The sequence below is a fragment of the Diadema antillarum genome, unplaced genomic scaffold, assembly GCF_040938485.1.
Source record: "Diadema antillarum isolate AM-2024a unplaced genomic scaffold, OU_Dant_1.0 scf00000022, whole genome shotgun sequence".
Lineage (NCBI taxonomy): Eukaryota > Metazoa > Echinodermata > Echinoidea > Diadematoida > Diadematidae > Diadema > Diadema antillarum.
The window spans coordinates 2,540,594-2,562,671 of record NW_027270911.1 but is presented as its reverse complement, the minus strand read 5'-3'; the positions used below and the strand labels follow the sequence as shown (position 1 = coordinate 2,562,671).

The window sequence follows — 22,078 nt, the reverse complement described above, 5'->3', positions numbered from 1 at the left end:
GGTTTGTGCGGACGCCGCCTTTACGCGCCGCGTCCACACATAGTTTGGTCACGCCACTCATCGGAACGCTATAGATTGTTGAAACGTGTTGTTGTTTCATTTGCATCAGAAAAGATGGCGGGATTGCCCATATTCCGCTGCAATAGCTGTTCTTCCATGGGGTCTAGTTGGATGTATAAGGTGGGATCACTTCACAGGGTTAAACACCCTGCTCTTCACGATGAATAAATGAAGTAGGATCTTTTACGTGCATGAGTTGTGACTCTCTCACATACGGGACCTCCATTTTATGTCCTATCCGAGGGACAGAGTGTTTTGCCTCTTACTAGAGGGGACGGGTATGATTGCACACAACATTGCACAGAGGGACCCGAGGATCGAACCCGGGTCCTTTGGTTTGATCATGAGGCAGACGCGCTACCGACTGAGCTAACTCACCGCCACTTGACATGGCGGGTATATAGACGAATCCATTGCTGCTAAAAGTCGGTTTTATAAATCCGTTACATCATCTTCTTCTCTCCGTCACATGGAGTGACCTTCTCCAAAGCGATCCCCAACTTAACCCTATAAGATTAATGAAATAGTGAAGGCTGCGAGGGACTATACAAGGAAGGGCATTTTTGTTTAATTAGATGTGTGGGGGTCTCTTGCGTGAAAATGGATGCGAGTCGATAGCATTATTTTACGCCGATATTTCAGCGCTGCCAATCGCTTTTCACTCGGAGAATAATGCTTTGCACTTAACATACAGTTTTAATGAGACTCTGCGCAGTAGAAATTTAAAACCTATGTACTAAAACATTGAAATAGAATTGTTAAACCTAGTAAACAGGACCTATTTTTCGGCTAGCAGAAATTATTTTGACTACTTTTTCGTTAATCCACAAAGTGTGGTTGTTCATTGTAGTTACTGTCCGAGTACCTCGAAAGTCAACAATCAAATAAGGGAGGTAGAATTAACAGCATACACTACTTGAAATACTAAAATCGTCTAAATACTGACACATAAACGACGTTGGTATAAAGAAAGCGTCGTATGAAGGGATACGAAAAATAAGTATAATGAAATCAGTTTTAATATCATCATCAATGAACATTTAGGATCACTTAAAATGACTGAATTTTTGCATCGAGCTATCTATATCTGGTAATGATTGACAAATAGCCCTTCAACCCCATTTTGTATTTCTATGATTTTTTATCATGGCTACTATACTAAAACACTGAATAATCGGTGAAACTTTACGTTGCTTTAGGATCTTTTTGATGAATTCATGACATATTTTTCTGTGGAGATGACAATTGAATAATTAAATAAAATGTCCAGAAAACTTCTAAAGGTGCTAAATGTCAGTATTACAGGATTTGTAGGTTTGATTCCAGTAACCACACTTAATGGTGTGCTGTCCGGGGCTTTTAACCCAATCAGGGGTAGTGAAAACTCACCATACCACAGTATCATGGCCATCATTAGATATCAATAACAATTTTAATAAACAACCAGCAAATATTGCAATAAGTCAGTACGGTGCATAAACACAGTGTCTTCAAATTCAATCTCAGAGCTATACTTCGGTAAACTCAATGTATTTATGGGATAAATCGAACGTATGTCCGATTTTCGGATCTCATACAATGACAACACATGGGCCATTGGTGAGATTTGCATTGGATGGCAATCGTGCCAGACCAAAAAAAAAAAAAAAAAATGGACAAAATAGGATTTAGAGCGTAATCGGGTCAGCCAATTTGGACGAAATCGGATTTGGAGCGTAACGCCGAGACTGCACCGGGCATACACCAAGGTTCACACAGCAAATATCAAACATCCGTCACTACGACCCCCGGTACGACGTGTTAAAGTGAAATTAAGCAAAACGATCGGAGGGATTATGCTCTTTATATAATTCTGGCAACATCGACTATGGCGAAGGACCACCACATTGTAAGACTTTGTCTGGATCATACCATTCAAACTCTTATTTAATCCGCATCAGCAGGCTCCAAGAAGATACTTTACTTCCAGAGATTATGTGAAACATTTCTTTCCATCTCTTTATACGATACAAACATATCTGTCTGAATTCCGTCGGAGACGCCATGGTGCAAGTATTTGACCGGCAATTACTTTTGTAATTTGTGTAATGAAGCGAGTTATTGAATAAAGAACTACCCGATGAAAGTTGGCCATATAGTGATGGTGATAACTGCTCACTTTATTAATAACCCCGTGGTAATCGAGTAACGTCGTATCATATGGTTCGGCAATCCCCTTGATACTAGGCTTTATGTCTTCGTTGCCAACCTCGGTCAGACGACTTTAATTGATTTCAACACTGCCCACTCTTTATAGATTTTGGGAGAATGACTATAAAAGAAGTCGCCACAATTCCACCATGCTGTCACCGAAAACTTGCTCAGTTCCAGTAAATTCCTTCTGCAGAAAGGCAATGAGCTTTAGACTCTGATGATGTCTTTTAGTGAAACTGCGTCCGATGATTTAACTTTTTATATCATGAGGAACTATGATACCTTTCCGATTTTCTTATTGCCTTTTGTAGTTGATTATGCATGGCGTCGACCAGTCACCATTTCGAGTGTTGTTTAGTTCAAAGTGAGTCTTTTCATATAGTTTTCGTCTTTGGGAAACACTCAAGCAAATAATGTGCAATTACTTCATACTGCCATCTGTTCTTTACTTTGAAGTTTCACAAATGATCAAACGTTCATACTCAGATCAAATCAACGATAGCAAGGAAAATTCGTTTCTTCACTTCATGTGGTTGTTAATGGCGTCAAACTATTGCCTTATTAGATTTATTGAGTTCGAGGCAATTTGAGTCGAGCTCCTGCTATAGGCCTACACACATGCAAAATTAACCCGATTTCTGTTTCAACTTCCCTTCGGCCCACGGGAACCGCCCTGACCTGATGTTAACTCTCCACGGGACCCAATGGCGTAAAAGAAGCCTAGATAATGGTTACCAGTCCCTAGTGATAAACATATTTTGTGTCATGGGGGAAATTAACCTTATTCCTCATTCCTTGTTCGTGGCTTTTATCGTGGAGTGGGGAAAAACAGAAACGAAAGAAGAAATACACATGCAATCGAACCGCCACAGAGTTTGTGAAAGGTTTGGCTTGCAATATCGGATATGACCAAAGTTTATCTCCAATAGAGGACACATAAAACGGAAACTTTTGGATTGTCCTATGAGTTCACACTTCTCAAGCACCACAGCGAGAGCGCGCGTATTAATTACACTCTGCGAACACTCGAAAAACCCGCGTAAAACGCGACTCTTAAGACGCGAATCAAACCAAAGACAGTGTAACATTCTTGGATATGCCCCGGGCAATATTCTTTTGATCGCTGTTGAATGACGCCATGTATAATAGCTCATGGGCTGAAGAGGGCTTGAAGAACACTGTGCGATTTCAAGTATTCATGTAGACGGAAGAAAAAGAGGGTAGATTGGGGTGCCTTTGAAATTATTTCTCCCCAGCTCGGTCGATGTCTCACTTTGTCTTTCTGGCTCAAACATTCCACGATGCCCTTTCGGTTGGTTTCCATTAAGGCTTCAAGTAGCTCTTCTGACCATTTTTTTTCTTTTAAACTCTAGAATGTTCTTTTTGTCATTACCACGCCGTTCCTTCTCTTTTGTCGAAATGACCCTTATGCATACAAAATGATTTTAAGCGTCTAAGTGGCAGTCAAAGTAAATAATGCAAAGTGGAGCATGTTAAGAATCGTTGCTCTAGCCATGTTTTTTTTTCTTCTTTTTAAGTGGATGCATGTTCCATGCGGTTAAGGCTTGACAATCGCGACACATTATAGTGTAAGACGATATCTTTTGCATTTGCCATATCCCGCGTCGATCACACATACAGCGATACCCTCTGGATTATCATACATAACACTCTGCCATTTGCATTGACGCCAGTGTCTGAAAAAAAAAGACCTCCAGAAAAAAATGCAAAAGCAAAAACTTGACACAATCTTGAGAAAAAGTTGGGCAGTACAATACAAAGTGTGAAATGAGACTATTCATGTATTTGAACTGGCACTATTTTATCGTCTGTGCTCTGTCATGTCTGTAATGCACTTTTGCTTCTTTTGAGGCAGGCTGTCAATGTGTGTGCACTGCAAAAAGTCGGGTGCTAAATATGAAACACCGAGCTGGTCTTGAATTTCCGGTGCTCATTTGTGGTGATAAATTAACACCTCCGGGTGTCACTTCAAATTATAAAACTATTTTTTTTTTCTTTAAAAAGGTAATCAGGTAGGCCTACTGTTTTCTTGTTCATTTTGAACGAACAAGAACTTTGCGGTAAAATACTTGAATTTTGAAAATAATTTGTGAACACATTTACACCACAGTAACACCAGTTGGTGTGGTCTCTTACTGACACTGGACGGATGTTGTACCATTGACATTAACACCAGCAATATCAAACCACCATCATGTAGTGTCATTGATGAATTAACACCAGGGCAGTGTCAAAATATTACCAGCTACAGTGTCAAGTCAACATCACAAAGTGCCACGTCAACATCACAAAGTGCCACAACGTACTTTTTACACCTGTCGGTGTGGTCCTCTAATGGCACTTGGTCAGTATTAGATTTAATACCCATGTTGCTAAATCTAACACCAATCTTTTTGCAGTGTGTGTGTGTGTGTGTGTGTGTGTGTGTGTATGTGTATGACTGTGTGTGTATGCATTTGTGTATGTCTATGTAATAGTGAAAAGCTTTGATGTGGTTGACCTCCCATCAGTCCCCCGTGGTAATTACTGGCCAATGGTGGCGCCATTTTGACAGTCACATCCTCGTCTCGTAAATAACGGAGTGTCGAAAAAAAGAAAGGAATCAAAAAGGAACGACCGAAAATCTGCTCCCCACCATTAATCCTGTAAAGACGGAGTAGGCCTCCCTACATCCAAATATGTCAGGTCATTCCTTTAAACCGAAACGGAGCGGAACATGGCGAGTGCTTTTGCCTAATGTCATTCAGCTCCCTCAATGCCACGTTGATCAAGGCGGCGACTTGCCATTAAAGTGCGTCTGCAGACACTGATCTCTTAGATACCCCCTAAGATATTGTAAAGATGGGACATTTGCCCTTGTTATTATCTTGAGAGAGAGTTTGGTGGGGAGCTTACCTTAGTCGACAAATCTGTATTTGATTCTTTTTTCTTTCAAAAGTGGCACCAGGCCGTTATCTCAAATTATTGTGAATGCTTTTCCCTGTTATGGATGTGTGATGTCAATACATGTAATTATCATTTTATAGAACGTGATTTATTTCCATGGCTCTTGTTATGGTGGGACTCCACTGCATATGCAGGGAGACATTTTCGTTTTGTCATGTTGTTTTGTATTGTGTTGTCTTGGTTGTGTGTTCATTTATGCTCCATTGAGCATTATACTTTCTCAGGTATGGTATGTACTTTGTTTCATGGCAAATGATAGTTTTCAATAAGAACAGAAATACGAAAAAAAAAAAGATATTGTAAAGATCAGTCGTCTGTATGTTAAACAGTTCAGGTTCTTTTTGTACACATACTAGATTTTTTTTTATAAAGCAAAAAAGAAATTAAGATTGAAAAACTGAAAGACGTTTTTCAATCTTTTTCGCGAATAAAAAGATTTATTTTCAGACCTTTGAATGACGGCTTACGTATCTGAATTAAACTTGCCTATGAGGTGATCATCCATAGAATTAAATAATTCGCTTTAAATTGCGAAAAGGGTTGCAATCGAGGAAGAAAATAGACCGTGAAGCAAGTGTCTCGGTATAATGTTGTCTGTTTGAGCACCCATCAGGCGACATCAAAGCGCACATGCGCAGTTAAAGATTTATATTAACGCCACGAATCTGGAGATGTTGATGATTTCTTGACACTGTGTCCATTATCGGATTGCTGGAGGGCGTGTGGGGAACTTTAAAGCGGCTATGAGATAATTGAAAAAGGGGATAGTGTAGTTGGTTCTTCCGCTTGACGTCAGTTATCAGTCCTCTCTCTAAAGTCACTAAGGGAAAGTAGTTTCGGGGATTAGACTAAATCACTGAGCAAGACATGGATAACGTACATGATATACTTGAGAGTGGATAAGTTAACTCTTGTGCATTCTGGACTTGCTATATAATCATATGGTACAATAGAACAGAAAATGTACTTTAAAACGCTTTTTGCTGACTTTACGGATCCTCGTTTATCGTGGAAACGAAAAAGATAGCAGAATAACGAATTCTCTGCATGAAATAATAGAGAAACTAAGAAAACAAGAAATGCGTCTAAGAAAACAAACTTTCATATCATTTTAAAAAGCCACAATATCATGAATACGGAAGATGTCGAAAAGAGACATTGTTCACCTTTAGTCAAAGCTCTGTCAGTGGCAGAAATGGTTCATACAAACAAAACAAATCAGAACAAATCAAACAAAAACAAACCTAAGTTAGTTACGAAATAGTCCTCTACAAGATATCTTGTGATTTTTTTTTTTACATTTCCTCGTTAACTTTTGTTTCATAAAAATGTCGCGTTTTCAGTTGACAAGAGGTTAAGCATGATCATGAAATATTCAGTGATGTTGGATTCAAACGTTGATGTGATTTTATTGTATGATATTTAGCCGTCAAATTGTAGTTTCGAGTTCTTGGTGTTCTTTATTTTCTTTCTTTCGGCGAAGTCGCTATTTTGGGGACCCACTTGAAATTCAATTTTCTCAAACTTTGACTCTCTGACAGCCTAAGTCTGTCCAAGGCGCACTAAAACGGATCTGCTGACGCCTGACTTTCGCTGACGCGGCTTTAGCTGACAACACGGCGTTGCAATGAAAGAGGCGGCTCACCTATAGGCAGCTCAAACTGGGGCGGATCAACGTTAGCACTTTAGCCTAATCCCCCCTGCCTGTGAGTTGAAGGCGGGGGAATCCCCAAGAGTGACTGGGAAGCGGTCAACTCCAGGGCTTTCACATCTAGCCGAGATTCTGACAAACGCTCTTCATTTTGAGCTTCTGATCATTTCTCCTCCTCAGCTCAATGAAAATGAGTATATGCCATCAAGAATGTAAAGTTGCAACCGTGCGGGTAGCTCGAAATCGAACATGTTCTATTTACCATAACCTCGTATTCCACTTTTTGTACTTTTTGTTAACATCTATGTCGAGAAAAAAAAGTTGTCAAAAATTCGTTGATTATTCACGATAATAGCGATGCTGAAGTATGTCTCTTCATTGCATTTTTGAAGCTTTTTTTATCGACACAATCTGGCATTCCATTTGCAATTAATGAAGCTGTTTATTAGTTGTCAAGTTCTTCTAATGCGATGTCATATTCATACTTATGCAATTGCGCAATAGACGTTGTATGTGTTGTTTATGTAAGAATTCATCAAGTTGCAATTCAAGTTTCGTTGGCAGCATGTATAGATTCTTACTTCACTTTTTAAAACATTTAATGATAAGGGGGATTATTTCCTATTTTGTATGAGTATTTGTCATGTACAGAGAGGGTGGTAACACCATTTTGATGAAACTTTCGAAATCCTCCGAAATAAAACCCCAGCATTTTATTAATGATAACGTGTAGGAACGACTACAGTTTTTTCTTGTATAACTATGTGTTTACTGCTAGGCGATATGAAGACACCAACGTGGCGCCACGTCTACATCATTACTCATTTACAGGAGCAAACCCGATGTGAAATTGAAAGAAAAAGCACAAAAGACACAAAATATGGTACTAGTAAGCTGCATTTGCTATAACACGACGCTGGAATGAGCAACGGCCTTGGCGCGAATGTCATGCGTAGTTTGGAACGCAGTTTCATGCTGAAAAATCTACGTCATTACACGTCTGGTGCTTGCGTGGCGGTTGGCGTATTGTGGCGAGACTCATGCACTCTGCCAACCTTGCTACCTGGGTAGCAGTGACCGTGAACTAATTACGACATGGGCCCGATAAAAAAGGGGGTGGTTTCGGAAGCGCAGGTGTTTAAGCTGATTAATTAACGGGGTAGGCTAGGGTGAGCTTGATAGACAACTTGCTGACTGTCACAGTAAGCGATGACGGTGAATGGAAATCACCAGTACTCAATTACGAACATTAATATAAGGGTTACACGACGCTACCCGCGAAGCTGGACCCATACGACTATTTCACGCTAACTATCCCTCCCCTTTTTTGTTACTTAAACCCTGCTCATTTCACTACTTCGGTTAGTTTCTTGGATGCCCAGAAGGTCACTCCTATTCTTAATTTTTGTGAACTTCTCATCACATTAATGATAAACGCGTTTATGACACTGTAATTTTTGTAAGTATTTTTTGTATCTTTTTGAATAGTCAAGTCTCATGATTTTTTTTCGATGTACTTGGTGCTTTATGCTAAAGTTGTTTTTTTTTAAGCGATATGACTGTATATCATTATCAGGAGCAAAAGAAGATGAAGTAACTGTATAACTATATAATTACATACGACAAAACAATCACAATGTTAAAATTTGTGAACCATTTTCACGCAGTGTGGAAAGATAACAGTACTTTGAGTAGAATCGAGCGTGCAGTAACAATCGCATTTTGATGACAATGTCAAGTTCCTGTGGCAGTCCACCTTTCTGTACATCTTGTCTTGAACAAACATAAATTGTTCGATTGGGATATACGTGCAATTATTGTAAAGAGGGTCTTCTCTGTAGAGGGTGCAAAGCTGCTTCCCACATCCCTCCTGCTCAGTATATTTTTTTTTCTTCAATTTCACATTTCCTGATCCATGATTAAGGCTTATACGTCAAACAGTATGTCATGCATTAAGTGCTATAACTTCGTGTTTTTGAAAAATACAAAAAGGATGAGCATTACCACCGTAGCACCAGCCAATACCAGTGCAATGGTGTTGCGCGATCAGACCAGACCCTGACGCAGTAGCATCCAACTGACGCCAATGACGTAAAACATGATCGAGACCTTGAGTATACATTAAAGTTATCAATACAACCTCACAGAAATACACTGCTGCTATAGCACTCCGCTGTCCTTGAGTTTCTTCGCTCTCACACACAGCCTGGTCAAGGCTGTGGATAGGCTCAGAGTATTCGTTCTTTGTTTTGTTTTGTTCTGTTTCCTTGTTTTGCTGTCGTTGGTTTGTTTGTTAGTTGGTCGGATGGTTGTTTGGTTGGCTTTCTTTGTTTGAATACTTATTTTGGCATAGTTATGGGATTTCGATGTGGAGATAACTACTAGAAGTTATAGTTCGTTATTCCAAAGGTTCGTTACTCCGGAGGTTCGTTATCATAAGGGTCGGTTTCCGAAGACTCGTCGCTCCTTAAAAGAAATAAGCTTCGTCATTCCAAACGTTCGATACTACGCACCTTTTTTTTTTATTCTCGGATTAACAAACCTTCATAACAACGAACCTTATTTCATTTTCGGATTCTTGAACCACATCATGACATTGTATCGGTATGAACACAATTTGCCTCTGTCTTGACCCCTCTCCCCACTCCCATCACCACCCAAGTCACCACCACGCAAGCTGTACCTTCAATATAGTATTCCTATCTATACATACTTTCGATACCACGGTGAGAACGAAGACAATTATTGACAGCGAGGTTAGTTATCACTATCCCTAGCCTGTAGGACCCCTCCATTATGGCAATTGTGTCTGTCCAATCAAAATTACGTGCTAGTGATAGTTCTCACTGAATCGATGGAAGCCTCATAAAGGGGTTGGATATCTCCGTCGCCACCTTCAGAATGCAAAAATAACGTCCGACCTGTCGTAATGTTACTTTACCTTATTTCGCAAATTGGTTGTGCGCATTGATCCCAGAGACCATTAACTCAGTTAAGTGTCCTGCGACGTGGATGCTCGACGTAAACGTGTAGGTATACAATCATATATTTTGATCAGATTTTGCTACACTTAAGTAATAAGGTAGTCCAACTGCTGCTGTTTTGTGTCGACGTCATGGAATATAAATTTGTTAGAGTGTTAAAATGCGGGTCACATTTTAATTGCAAGGAGTAACGCCCGAACGGGATAATTAATGATCGCGGACCAAGATGAAAGCAAGCAAAGATTATCACGTTTCTGACATGTACGATAGCAAGACAGAGCTATAGCTAAAAACGTGAAAAGATTAATGTTTCAGTGGCAATATAGCTGAAATGGACATGGGTCCTTTACCATTGTGGTGTGTTGAATTGACTAGAGTTTTCCGTAGTCTCTTAGAACATTACAGAGATATAAATGACTTGAGATCAAATGGACAGAAGAAATTAGTAAAGTGCTAGACAGTCAATTTTGTGAGGGAACAAGTTTTGAAACCTCTTGCGCGCATTTATCTTTTTCTTTTTCCCGGTGTCTAAGTAGGCCTTGAATATCTTTCAATGCTTGCTCTTCGTATTTATCTTGTGTGTGTGTGTGTGTTTTTTCTTGTGTGTGTGTGTGTGTGTGTGTGTGTGTGTGTGTGTGTGTGTGTGTGAATGATGGATAACATACAAGACGTACCTCTAAAATGAAAGACAATAACTTGGGCCAATTAATTCTTCGGGTTTTTAGAATTCCATTGTACCTCGTGTCAGTAAATTTGATATTTTTTCACTCTCGAGCTTCAAACAGAAAGTATATAAATTCTCATTATCATAATGAAAGATCTGTGAATCCGGGGAAGCCCGATTTCCTCTTTATTTAATCAACAGGTCCATGCCCACTCTGTCATGATTAGGAAGTGACCGTTTCTGTTTCTGACGTTCGCTGTCATGCCCAGTCAGTGCCTTGATCAATTCGAATGATAATTGCAATACGTCGTTAATATCAGCCAGTATATCCAAGGTTATCAGCAATTATGCGAGACATCAATATTGTCTGGCCTTGCCCACAGCCGTTTGGGGTGAAAAAAAAATGACAATCTATCAACACTGTCATGAGGGAAACCAATTTAGTTCTCTCGTGTAGAAAACGCTTGACATAGAATAATATGGTAAAATTCGAATTAGCAATCCAAACATATTATTCTTCAAAGGATATTTTGTACCGAGGTGAAAGCATGCGTAGGCCTATATCCCTCTAGATTACGTAATTTGGGTCGGCAAATTCAGGTTTTGTTTTATTGTTGTCGGTGGTGTTGTTTGTTAGAGCCTGTTGAGGAGTTGCTTTTTTTTTTTCTTGACAAGCGGAAAACTAATGCGCATGAATCAATGATGTACTATGCTTGATGATGAAGTTGATTTGGATAGTATTGACCATATACCCTATAGTATTGTTCTATATGGTAGACGGCTATATGAGACCCTTTATTTATTCTCGAATCAAAGAACGGTCTACCAGTGTCACGCGTAGGGGAAAAACAACAACAAATAATCAGATTGAAATATACATCGTTGGCACGTTGATAATGATTATTGTAGTCCCATTGTGAAAGTTTGACGTCATGCGCTCTGATCTCTGTCCACGATTCCCTTCGAACTTTGAGTTCTCTCCCTTCCCATGGTGGAGATAGAGATGTACTTCTCAATTCTTTTTTTATTTTCCTTCTTTAAATGCACTCTTTCTCCAAAAATAGGATTTCGTAGATTGATATCCAGCCGCCATTATTCTTGTTTGAGTATCACTTTCTGTTGTCTGGTATAGGAACGTTGACTTTACTACACAAATTCGATGGTTTAGATATAGGACTATATAAAGCTGACAAGAAATACATTAGCTCGGTGGCATCTTCACTTCTCTCAGTAGTTCTTGAGTTACATTTCCTTCGTGGAAACTTCAAGAGATGTGAGTGGAATGGGACTTTTATTCAAATTCTCTATTGGTTTGTTTGTTTGCTTGTTTATTTTCGGGTTGCTTTTCTATTTTTTCAAAGCGTTTGGAGACCCTGTTTCGGCTTGATGACGGGTTGACGGTTTCGCGGTTGCCCATATAGTCTAACCCATTTCCAAGAAAGAAAAGGTAACAGGATTCCACACTGCTCAAGACCAAATTTTATCAATTCTTGTATTTCAGAAAGAGAGGGAGCGCTCGCTCGCCAGGGTTTCACGATGACCACTCAAAAGAAAATCGCACTCAGTGATCGAAGCGCTGGATGGGTCCTTTGGGGGAGACAGCATCACTCTAACAGCAACGCACTATTGATAGAAAACAACAAAATGTCCAATTAATGGATTGGACGAAGACTGGAAATGGATGTAATTTCACTACGAACCAGAGGCTTGAACGCAGTGTGCGCTGTATACGCCTTCGGCCGTTTTGGCAAAGGCGCAATGCCGTTTACTGTCATGGAGGGGACGGGGTGGGGTGGGGATGGGTATTAAATAAGCAGGTTTAAAGCGACACAGTTGATATGGTCTGTTCGCCATGCGTCCAACTTAACGTACCTGCTGAAGCGTAGACCAACAATTAAACCCCTCGAAATAAATTGATATTTCCAAGCTGTACTTGATTCTCTTTCCTTCTCGTTGGTGCACACGGCGTAAAGGGTATTAGCCTTTATCGCCACTATCTCTTGTCCATGACCGTCTTCACAAATACCATCACGATTGTATCCCTGTTATTGTTCAGCGCTCATCACAATTACTAGTCCAGCTGTGCTCCATTCTAATGAATGATTTAGTTACCATTAATAGCTCAAACAATAACGATTGCAATTATCATCATTGTTACTTTTGCGGTCAAATTGTTCATTATCTTATACATGTAGGACCCTAGTACCGGTAGTTAGGCGTCTCGCCTCTATCGCCACTATACTTCCGGCACAAGTGTCCGGAAGGACCTGCAAAGAATACTGTAGCACTGAAAGGTAGTGCCCATCACTTTCAATAAATGGGGGTTTACAAAATAAGGTTCAACGTGGTTGTGATCATATGACAACCCACACTGAATGTAAAACAAGGTGTTTATGTAAGATATAAATATCCATGTGTGGTCCACATTAGTTGTCGCATCTTTGATAATAGCGTGACCCCTGGGAATTCCCAGCTTTAAAGAAAAGGTTACTGCTATACAACTCTGAAAAAGGTATGAATCAAGCTAAATTCTACAAAATGTTGGTTGTTGTTGGTTTTGTTTTTTCCCCGATGCGTCTTGCCATTACCAAATACCAACGAAACTCTAGTTTGGTTGATAGTGGATAGGACTGGAAAAGGGCGCCACTATCTTTTAAACCACAATGCTAGCTTATATCACAAATCAGAAAAAACACGACTATAAACAAATTCTTACTGGCATCTGACGTCTGGTGTACGTTAAGTTCATCAAAATGAGCTTTGCTTGAATGCTGTCGCATAACATACACACAAACGAAATTGCCTCATTAGGCGATTCCGGAGGATTTACATCATTTTCACATCATGTAGCACAAAATCAATAGTGCCCTGTATAGATCTGTAGACTTTATTGCTATCCTTGACGAGATAAACCAATACTCTAAAATCCCCAAGATATCATACACTCAAAAAAGGATGATGACTTTAAGAGGCTCACATAATATTTCAGTCATGCAGTACCTGTCATTTCATTACAATACCAATCACTTAACAAGTTCTCAATTGTAGAATTTTCATGCTTTATTTTTTTCCCTCTTCCCTGGGCACACAACGCATTCCTATGTGAAGCTGCTACGTCATCATCCTCGTTCGATGTGATCTGTTATGAATTTTGAAAGCATTCCTATTCCTCAATTCAATCAGTACAGCTTCTACAACTATGTACATAACACAACATGTGTAACCAATTTATATATCAGTGTTTATATGCACAAGTCTAAACATTATCTGGACGTCTCCTTTAAGTATTCCAAGGGACGTCAAGCTTGTCAACGGGATATACACTGGTCCGTTTTGTTACACTTTGTATACAATAAGACGTATATTATTCACGGTGACACAATTGTTTGTGCGACAAATGCTCCGGTCCTATTTTTGCTAAGGACATAGGTTTAGGGTCGGAGTTGCGATAGGGTTTTACGTTTAGTTTGATTTGATGATTTATAGGATTAGCAGTTAGGGTTATTTCTGTGGGTAAAATCTGTTTCGCCTAGAGCATTTCATTGGAGTAATTGTCGTAGGAGCAAATGTCATGGAACTATATTGTTTACGCGATTATAGTATTATTTGAGATATTTGACCTGTCATGTAACTTCTCTCTGGCTAGAATGCAAAACAACTGGCTTTACTTGTAAGCCCTAGTTCTCTGATTCCATACACAAGCAGCCAACGTTCCTTGTAGAGATGATGAGCTTAAAGGCTTAACTGAGCTTTGATAGCGACTATCAAGCTTCTATATGGGGATACGCTGCTCACTCGTTTCTCGCTAATACTCCTGCTTTTGAAGTTAACTGGGTTCTTTATTTCCGGTGTAACAACGAGGAATGCCCACAGCGGAAGAAAAGAAACCCTACAAGTGTTATCACGCCCTCTCATGCACCAGCATACACTCTCTCTTCATCTACAGCGTCAATAAATAATGAAAGAATGGAGGTAGAGTCAAAATTCAACATCATTTTGTAAATTTGTTGGATGCGACAGCGTAAATATTCAATGTGAAATGATGGCTTACCTTCTCAGAAAATGCGGAAACCAGCAGAAACCAAAGATGAAGACAAGAACGAGCACGGCCTTGGCCAGTCGCCGCCGTGCTCGGGCCTGCTTACTCTCTTGGTGACCCTCGCCGGGCATGTCTCGCGAGCTACGGAAGAGCTGGATAGCGATCAGGCAGTAGTAACAGGTGATGACAGACAGTGGGATAACGTACATGATAAGACAGCGCATCACTTCGTAAATCCGGGCCTGCAAGGTGAAGTGCGGCAGGTTGAAGCAGAGGACCAGGGGCGGGTAGTCGTAACTCAGGTAGGCGAGAAAGATGGACGGGAGGCCGAAACATATCGCGAACAGCCAGATGCAGATCGCCACGAGGCACGTGCGCCGAACGACGGGCCGACGGCGCCGCTGCATGGGCCGCACGATGGCCTTGTAGCGATCGAAGCTCAACGCCGTGAAGGTGAACACTGAGACGCCCTCCGACACGACGGGCAGGAAGGTCACGAGCTTACACATCATCTCTCCCAGCAAGAAGCTCGGCTTCACGTAGGACAGAATCGTCAGCGGCACGTTGAGCAAGAGCACGAGCAGGTCGCCGACCGCCACGTTGGCGATGAGGAGGTTGGGCACACTGCGCATCTCCGAGTTGAGCAAGACGCTGTAGATGAGTGTGCTGTTGCCGACCACGCCGCAGATGCCGATCACGACAAGCCAGAAGATTTCGAAGCACTCGAGGAAAGTGAGCTGGGGTACGATGATGGGCGGTGTAATCGTTACGTTCCCGAACATGTCCGTCCCGTTCCCGTACATGTCCGTCACGTTGTCCAGGCCGACGTTGAAAGCAAACCCCACCGAAACAGGGTGGATTGTGGTCTCAGTCCGCTGATAGCTAACCTGCTCCATCTTTTCAACCAGTCAAAAGGCGTTTGAGATGAACAAAGATGCAAGCAAGTGTCACAAATATTGTTCAGCAGAATGAATGTACGGACAAAACGATCCGTCAATGAGAAACTCTTTTATGGCATGCAGTTTCGTCGTGATAAAGATAAAGACACAAATTTTCGTTCAAACTGTCATTGTCATTACTGCCCTGTCAGAGAAAGTGATAAATCAGTCAGGTTTTAATGCAGTAAACTAACCCTTAATCATATCAAATTTCTACTTTAAATGTGTATATTCATTTAGGAAGATAAAAGTCTTATCAGGACTTTATTGACTGCCAATGTGAGGTCCTGGTAAGCAACTAACAAAACGAAAACTGTCAAGATTTGTCTATTTGCTGCAGTAATCCACAACATAAATCCCTGATAATCGGCCTTTTCCCACCGTTACATAAAGAAAAAACTCCGTCAATTATCTGAGTTTGTCGAGCAAGTGAACTCTCATCAGGACAAAAGGAGGTAATAATGCGACGTGTCTTTTATGTTGTGACAGCCCTTATGTAATACAATCCCCTGTTTGACAGACTCAGTCACGCTTCGCCGCAAACACAAGTCTTTCTTGATTTGTTTTTGTTATTGGCAAGCCTGCGAGACTAGCAGATTTGTTGTTGTTATTGAAATGGTCGTGACGTTTCGTACAATGGTGTTGGTGATAGGTTTTCTCTCGCCGCTATGCTGCGTAGACGATGACTCACGCTGAAAACGAGAATCGCTCATTGATGATAGTTATTGTTTGCGAGAGACGGCAAAGTCTGCAACAACTCCAGCAGTTATGCGATTTCCCTTTTTAGTACTCCCTTCGTACACAGACGCTATTGTGTCAACTCTCCAATTTCTGTACAAATTGTAATACACATTGGCTATCGCTGACTGTACAACATTCAGAATCATTGTGCGAGAAATTCTTCCTGTGCCATATTATTCCACCGACGGTTCGTCGTCCGCTTAAAGCTCCACCGGCTTATATTACAGTCAGCATAAGCTGCACTTTCGAAGTCTCGTAAATCATTGCGAAGAAGACCACGTGTAGATTTCTTGTTTTAGTGTAGAGAGAGAGAGAGAGTACTCGTCCTTATTCCGTGAAAAGGTGGACACTAACACATGCACCCTTCGTGTAGTACGCGAGCCGTTGCCGTTTTCATCTCGTGGAAGCTGTGAGAGCGAGCAGCAGACATTAAGGGTATCCACCGTTTAACCAGCTGAGCAAAGTTTTCTCCTTAGCAACAGCTCAGGAATGATGACAAAATTTTCGAATGTCAATAGAGAACGTAGAGGCAAGATACCATATCACTTTTGCATGTAGTATCGACGAACCGTCCTGAAGATTAATAAGAAATTATCTGGGTTCTTTTTTTTCCCCACTCAATCTCTCTCTATGCAGATTACACAACAGAGTGATCACACTTTTAGATGACGTTTACGTTAAATTCGAACATGTCGTCTTTCCTCGTCATTCCATGGGATTTTGTTGATAATACAATCGATAACTGCAGCTCAAGAAGAAGTATGATGCCAGCAAAGTGTGTTAATCTTCACGAGATTAGTTACAATTTTTTTCCTATCAAAATTCTTTGAGTGCAGGCGTCCTGATCGGTTTAGCGAATTTAGTGGAGTAAAGGATGCCCAGCATCTAACGTCAATCAAAATCCTGGGAACGAGAGCGATCCACTTAGAGATTCTAACGTCAGACATTTCGTCACATGCTGTAATGACAAATAATATTTCGTTTCACAAAATGGGTTCTTTTATCTATGCGACCGACACTGAGCGTTTAATTTGTTGGGAGGCCGAAACGCGAATGATCCACTACCGTTGACGTCTCCTTGTAATAATGCTGATGCGAATGACCCGCCGCCAACTTTTCAACTGAGCATTATCCTACACAAGTCGTCTGCGCACAATGCCACAAGAGACGTTGAGAAGTTGCATCAAAGTGAAGCATCAGCGCAATCGATGCCGATTTGCTACAAATCTCGACAAACACAACAATACAGATGCTGGCGAAAATCCCAGCCAGAATGAGGTAGTCAGTTGAGCGAAAGGAAAAGGGGGGAAAGTATTCACCTGAGCAAATCAGACCGCTGATATCCCATTTAATGCTATCCACTACGCGCGCTTAAACACATGTGGACATAATATTGACAAGTGCAGACGGTCGGAGTGTCGTCGCTCGCTCGCATTTAGCCGCCGCGAAAGCGAGCGTGCAATAGCAGCACTCATCAGATGCGCACGATCAATACTTCTCTAAGCCACGCCTCCTTTACGCCTTTTGATTGGTAGACAACTCTAACACCCACGTGTGGATTATTGACCAATGACTATCTCTTTACGACAACACTAAAAGTAAGATTGGCCCTTGCGATCTTCCTGTCATGTACAAGTTATTATTTAACATAGGTTGACTTGTGGAGTTCGGTAGTTCCTCGTTTTCGTAATTGGGTGTGGGGGTGGCATGTTAAAATGCGTACTAGACGATTCATAATAACATGTTCGTTTTTAATTTGTTGTACTATTATTTAATCCGTTGAATCTTTCAATGTCCTCCTGAAGGAATACTTGCTCACTTTGCTTTTGCGTGCGTGTGCACCTGTTACAAGTAGGGCCTACATCATACAGTATTTCTTTAAATCATCGCGAAGCTAGATCCCACTCTGTACTGAAATTCATGGACGTTTTCTTCATGCTTTTATCGATCGCCTAGCAAGGTCATGAGCAATCAATGAGGTCGTCACGGATAACATTCCAGCCCTACTTGCACTGACAAGAGCATTGTGTCAGATCCTGGTATAATCGCAAAAGAGCAGACAAGACAAATGTATACCCTGCCGTGTAGGAATGGTGTGGTATCGAAGAGTGTAACATCTCTTTATGCATAATCGTAATAGTGAGGTGCTGTCATTGGTCCAGTGGATGATGCCTCGGACGCACTATCTTAAGGTCCCCGATTCGAAGCCAGTGGTTGTGTGCTCAAAAACAATACCATCCTTATTGGCCTCATAAAGCCAGCTCTAACCATCAAACACAATTTGATACAAATTGCTAGACAACCGCAAAGCGTTTTAAAGATAGCATTATAAACAGGAAACTTATCTTAGGCACATAATATGTATACATTCTTCTGATCCCACTTTTGCTTTGCGTTGACTTGCTCTTGCATGATAATTATCATGTCTTCAAAGAGGCATTATTTATATGACTTTGCTAAAGTTACCCGCACTATTTTACATGACAGCGGATTCTTTTTAAAGTAAGAAATACCAGCGCTCGAGATATTCAAATTCATGAGACACAAAATGATATACTTTATGTAACCCTTCAATGCATAATTCTTACATCTAAACGCAGCAATGAAGAATCTGGCGAAATGAGAATTTGGCTGATTGTATAAAATTAACTATATTAACACGAAAGATGTGCAGTTATAAGAGCCGAAGTTGTTTCTCTTCTAAAGGCTTTTATGCAACTTAACGCAATTGGAAACGTCTTGAAAATAATAAACACCCTGGACAACATTTTTCTTCTTATTTTTTTTTGTATAGAAACAAGACTTTATCTAAGTAATGTAAATCTTGACTTTTTGTGGAAAGTCATAATAGTTTTATTCATTTCCTTTACCAGACTCATTCTCTGAGTTCCTTTTATTTCTTACCTGTTTTTTCTTGTCAGATCATAAATAGCATTCGTCTATAACTGTAAATGAAAAGATATGTTCATCTCGAAAAGACAAAACGAAAACAAACTGTTTCAATTGCCTCACTGCGTAACCGAAAAGGTAACATTTCCATCTATACCTGTCTCCATGTAAATGAAGGCATTCATTCATTGACGCAACACTGCTTACATTAAGTATTTCAAACTTTCATTCTCCACATTCCAAAAAAAAAAACCAACAACAACAAACCAACAACAAAACAACCAAATTAATGACGGTCATGCCGCTGATGATGGCACCAATTGATTTGAACTTGTGGTAACAGACTTCGTCACCTTCAAAAAACATCTAAAAAGTCACTTGTTCCGTTAATATCAATAATCCACTGGTAAAGCGCATTTGAACATGTATGTTTATGGAAAATGCGCTATATAAATGTATTATTATTATTATTTAATCTTTTTTCAACCCTAACTAAACTAGCCGGGTATTGTGGAGAGTGTGTTAGTGCCGCCATCAGGTGCTTCGTCGTGTAAACCCTTTAATGGAGAGTTTGTGTTATGCTGTTTAAAACTGCAGTGGCTTCTACAATATGCCGCAAGCAGAAGCTGAAGCTTAAAGGGGATTGCTAGCAAGTGATCAGTGGGAATCAGTGGGAATGCTGGAGGATGATTGTTCTTATAATTGTGGGATTCATTTAAGAGTGCATTATGTAACTATAGTTGTGTGAAATTTATTTGCTTCAGAACAGTCGCATATTCAAGTATTAAATGTGCAGCTTAATGCCCCGTCACTGTACAGGCATGCTAGCCTGGAACCGTTAAACTGCACATTGCTTGAATATGAGACCAATGTGAAATATGAGGCAAACTAGACCAATGTGAAATTCTTTGAAATATTTAAACAGCTTCTGAAATCATATATGTTCGCATCTTGTTTTGGTTGGATATTCATTGAATATCTCATCGGGTATTTATAAGTCTTTCTACTTTTTCAACCTACCTATGTACAATTATAATAATGTATGTTATTCTCTATATATTTCCCTCTGCGCCTCAGAATAGACCACTAGATCAATGGCGCATTACAAATACTGTACTTATTATCATTATTATTATTATTATCATCATCATCATTATTATTATTATTATCATTATCATTATTATTATTATTATTATTATTATTATTATTATTATTATTATTATTATTATTATTATTATTATTATTCATTGAAAACGATGTTCTTAGACGTAATGATGCGACGCATCAGTGGTGTGGTCAATTTTCGTTGCACGGACCGACAGCGTGATGGCGCCACGCAAGAAAATGCTGTGTCAAAGGAGGCGCCAACGCTGGTACGTGCTTTGCAGGTTATGCCCACACACAGCTCCAGTTACTTAGTATCATAATACTCGTTGGGCACATAACGCGACCACGCAAAACGGGAGCGAACAACTCGCAGCAAGAGTTCTGTGGAACAACTAGTGAGCATGCGGTTGCCCCTCAGCAACGTGTAGAGGGCAGTAAACAACAATGACAGAGGAGTATGTTGGAGTGTTTAAAAGACATCAATGATGTTGGTTTGGTCAATTGCTCCCCTACAGCTTGCTCACACTATAATCTGTAAATCACGTGTCAGACTTCCATTCTCACTGTGTTATTCGTGCCGAAACCTTAGTTGTGTTCCATCTCGTTGAAGTGCAACTGACATAAGGGCCTGCTGATCGAAATGTTCATTAAAGCTGCCATAGTTACTCATCCTAAGACTACAGAGGAATTCTTGATTGTAAACACTCTCACAAAACCAAGTTCCGAGAATAAGTCGTTTGTATGTTTGATTTATTTTTTCCAACATTATTTCATACCTTAAATCACGATTCTTTTCAGCAATATCACATAAAATACCAGTATACAGATTACAAAATATACATGATACGAAGAGAGAAAATAAATGTGTAAATAACAAATTACATTAAAAAACTATACATCGTATAACCAAATGTGCGAATAATTCCCTGAGAAATTATGCAGAAGAAAGCCTGCCACTATAAGCAGATGCTTGAACACGTGGTAGCCCAGGAAACCTACCGACATAATATTTGGACTACATTATCTTATTTAGCTGAATGGGGAAAAGACCTGAATATATGAATGCATTATGTTTTACAAGGTAGTGCATCGAGACTGATATATATATATATATATATATATATATATATATATATATATATATATATATATATATATATGTATATGTATATATATATATATATATATATATATATATATATATATATATGGTAAATTATGATTATGATGATTACAGGGTGATGATGAGAAGAAAGATAGATAAGACAATGAAGATGAGAGTGATGGTGGTGGTAATGATGATGAAGGTAATGGGGATAAAATGAAATGATAGGCACGGAAACATCTGTACATTTGCTGCAGATTTTAAATCTAATTCACAGAAAAAAAAAAAGCAATCTGATCAAACAAAACAAAACCTATACTTAGATTCTACATTCACAGATTATAGTCTGACAGTGACATAGTGTTCAATCTAGCCTTAAAAGAATAGAACGTATCGCATGACTCAACATAATTTGGAAGTGTGTTCCAAAGGTCTGGTCCATTATGTCTTATAGATTTTTGTGCAATTAATAACTGTCTGGATCAGCCTTCGGGTTGCCAAGGGCAATGTCTCCGGCGAAAATGATTATGCATGAAATCTGAATGCATGATGTCAGTGATTGTCACCAGTGGCTCGACGGAACGGAGGCTGTCTGATCGGCACGACAAAGTGGACAAATGGTGGCGCTGTACAATCTCACACAACCTGATCAAACAGACGATTATCGGAAAAAAAAAATACTAAACCTTACGACACTGCAACAAGGTGCAAGGGGCAGAACAATCAATCATATTATTCCC

General features: G+C 40.0%; 1 protein-coding gene across 1 annotated transcript in view; it reads right to left on the bottom strand.

The window, feature by feature from the left end:
• Nucleotides 1–15,454, bottom strand: part of LOC139731100 (neuromedin-B receptor-like) — a 148,416-nt gene extending 132,962 nt beyond the window's left edge. The window contains exon 1 of the mRNA XM_071641983.1: nucleotides 14,571–15,454. Coding sequence (XP_071498084.1) covers nucleotides 14,571–15,454 — 884 coding nt within the window. The remainder of the gene's footprint in view (nucleotides 1–14,570) is intronic.
• Between the last annotated feature and the right edge of the window lie 6,624 nt (nucleotides 15,455–22,078).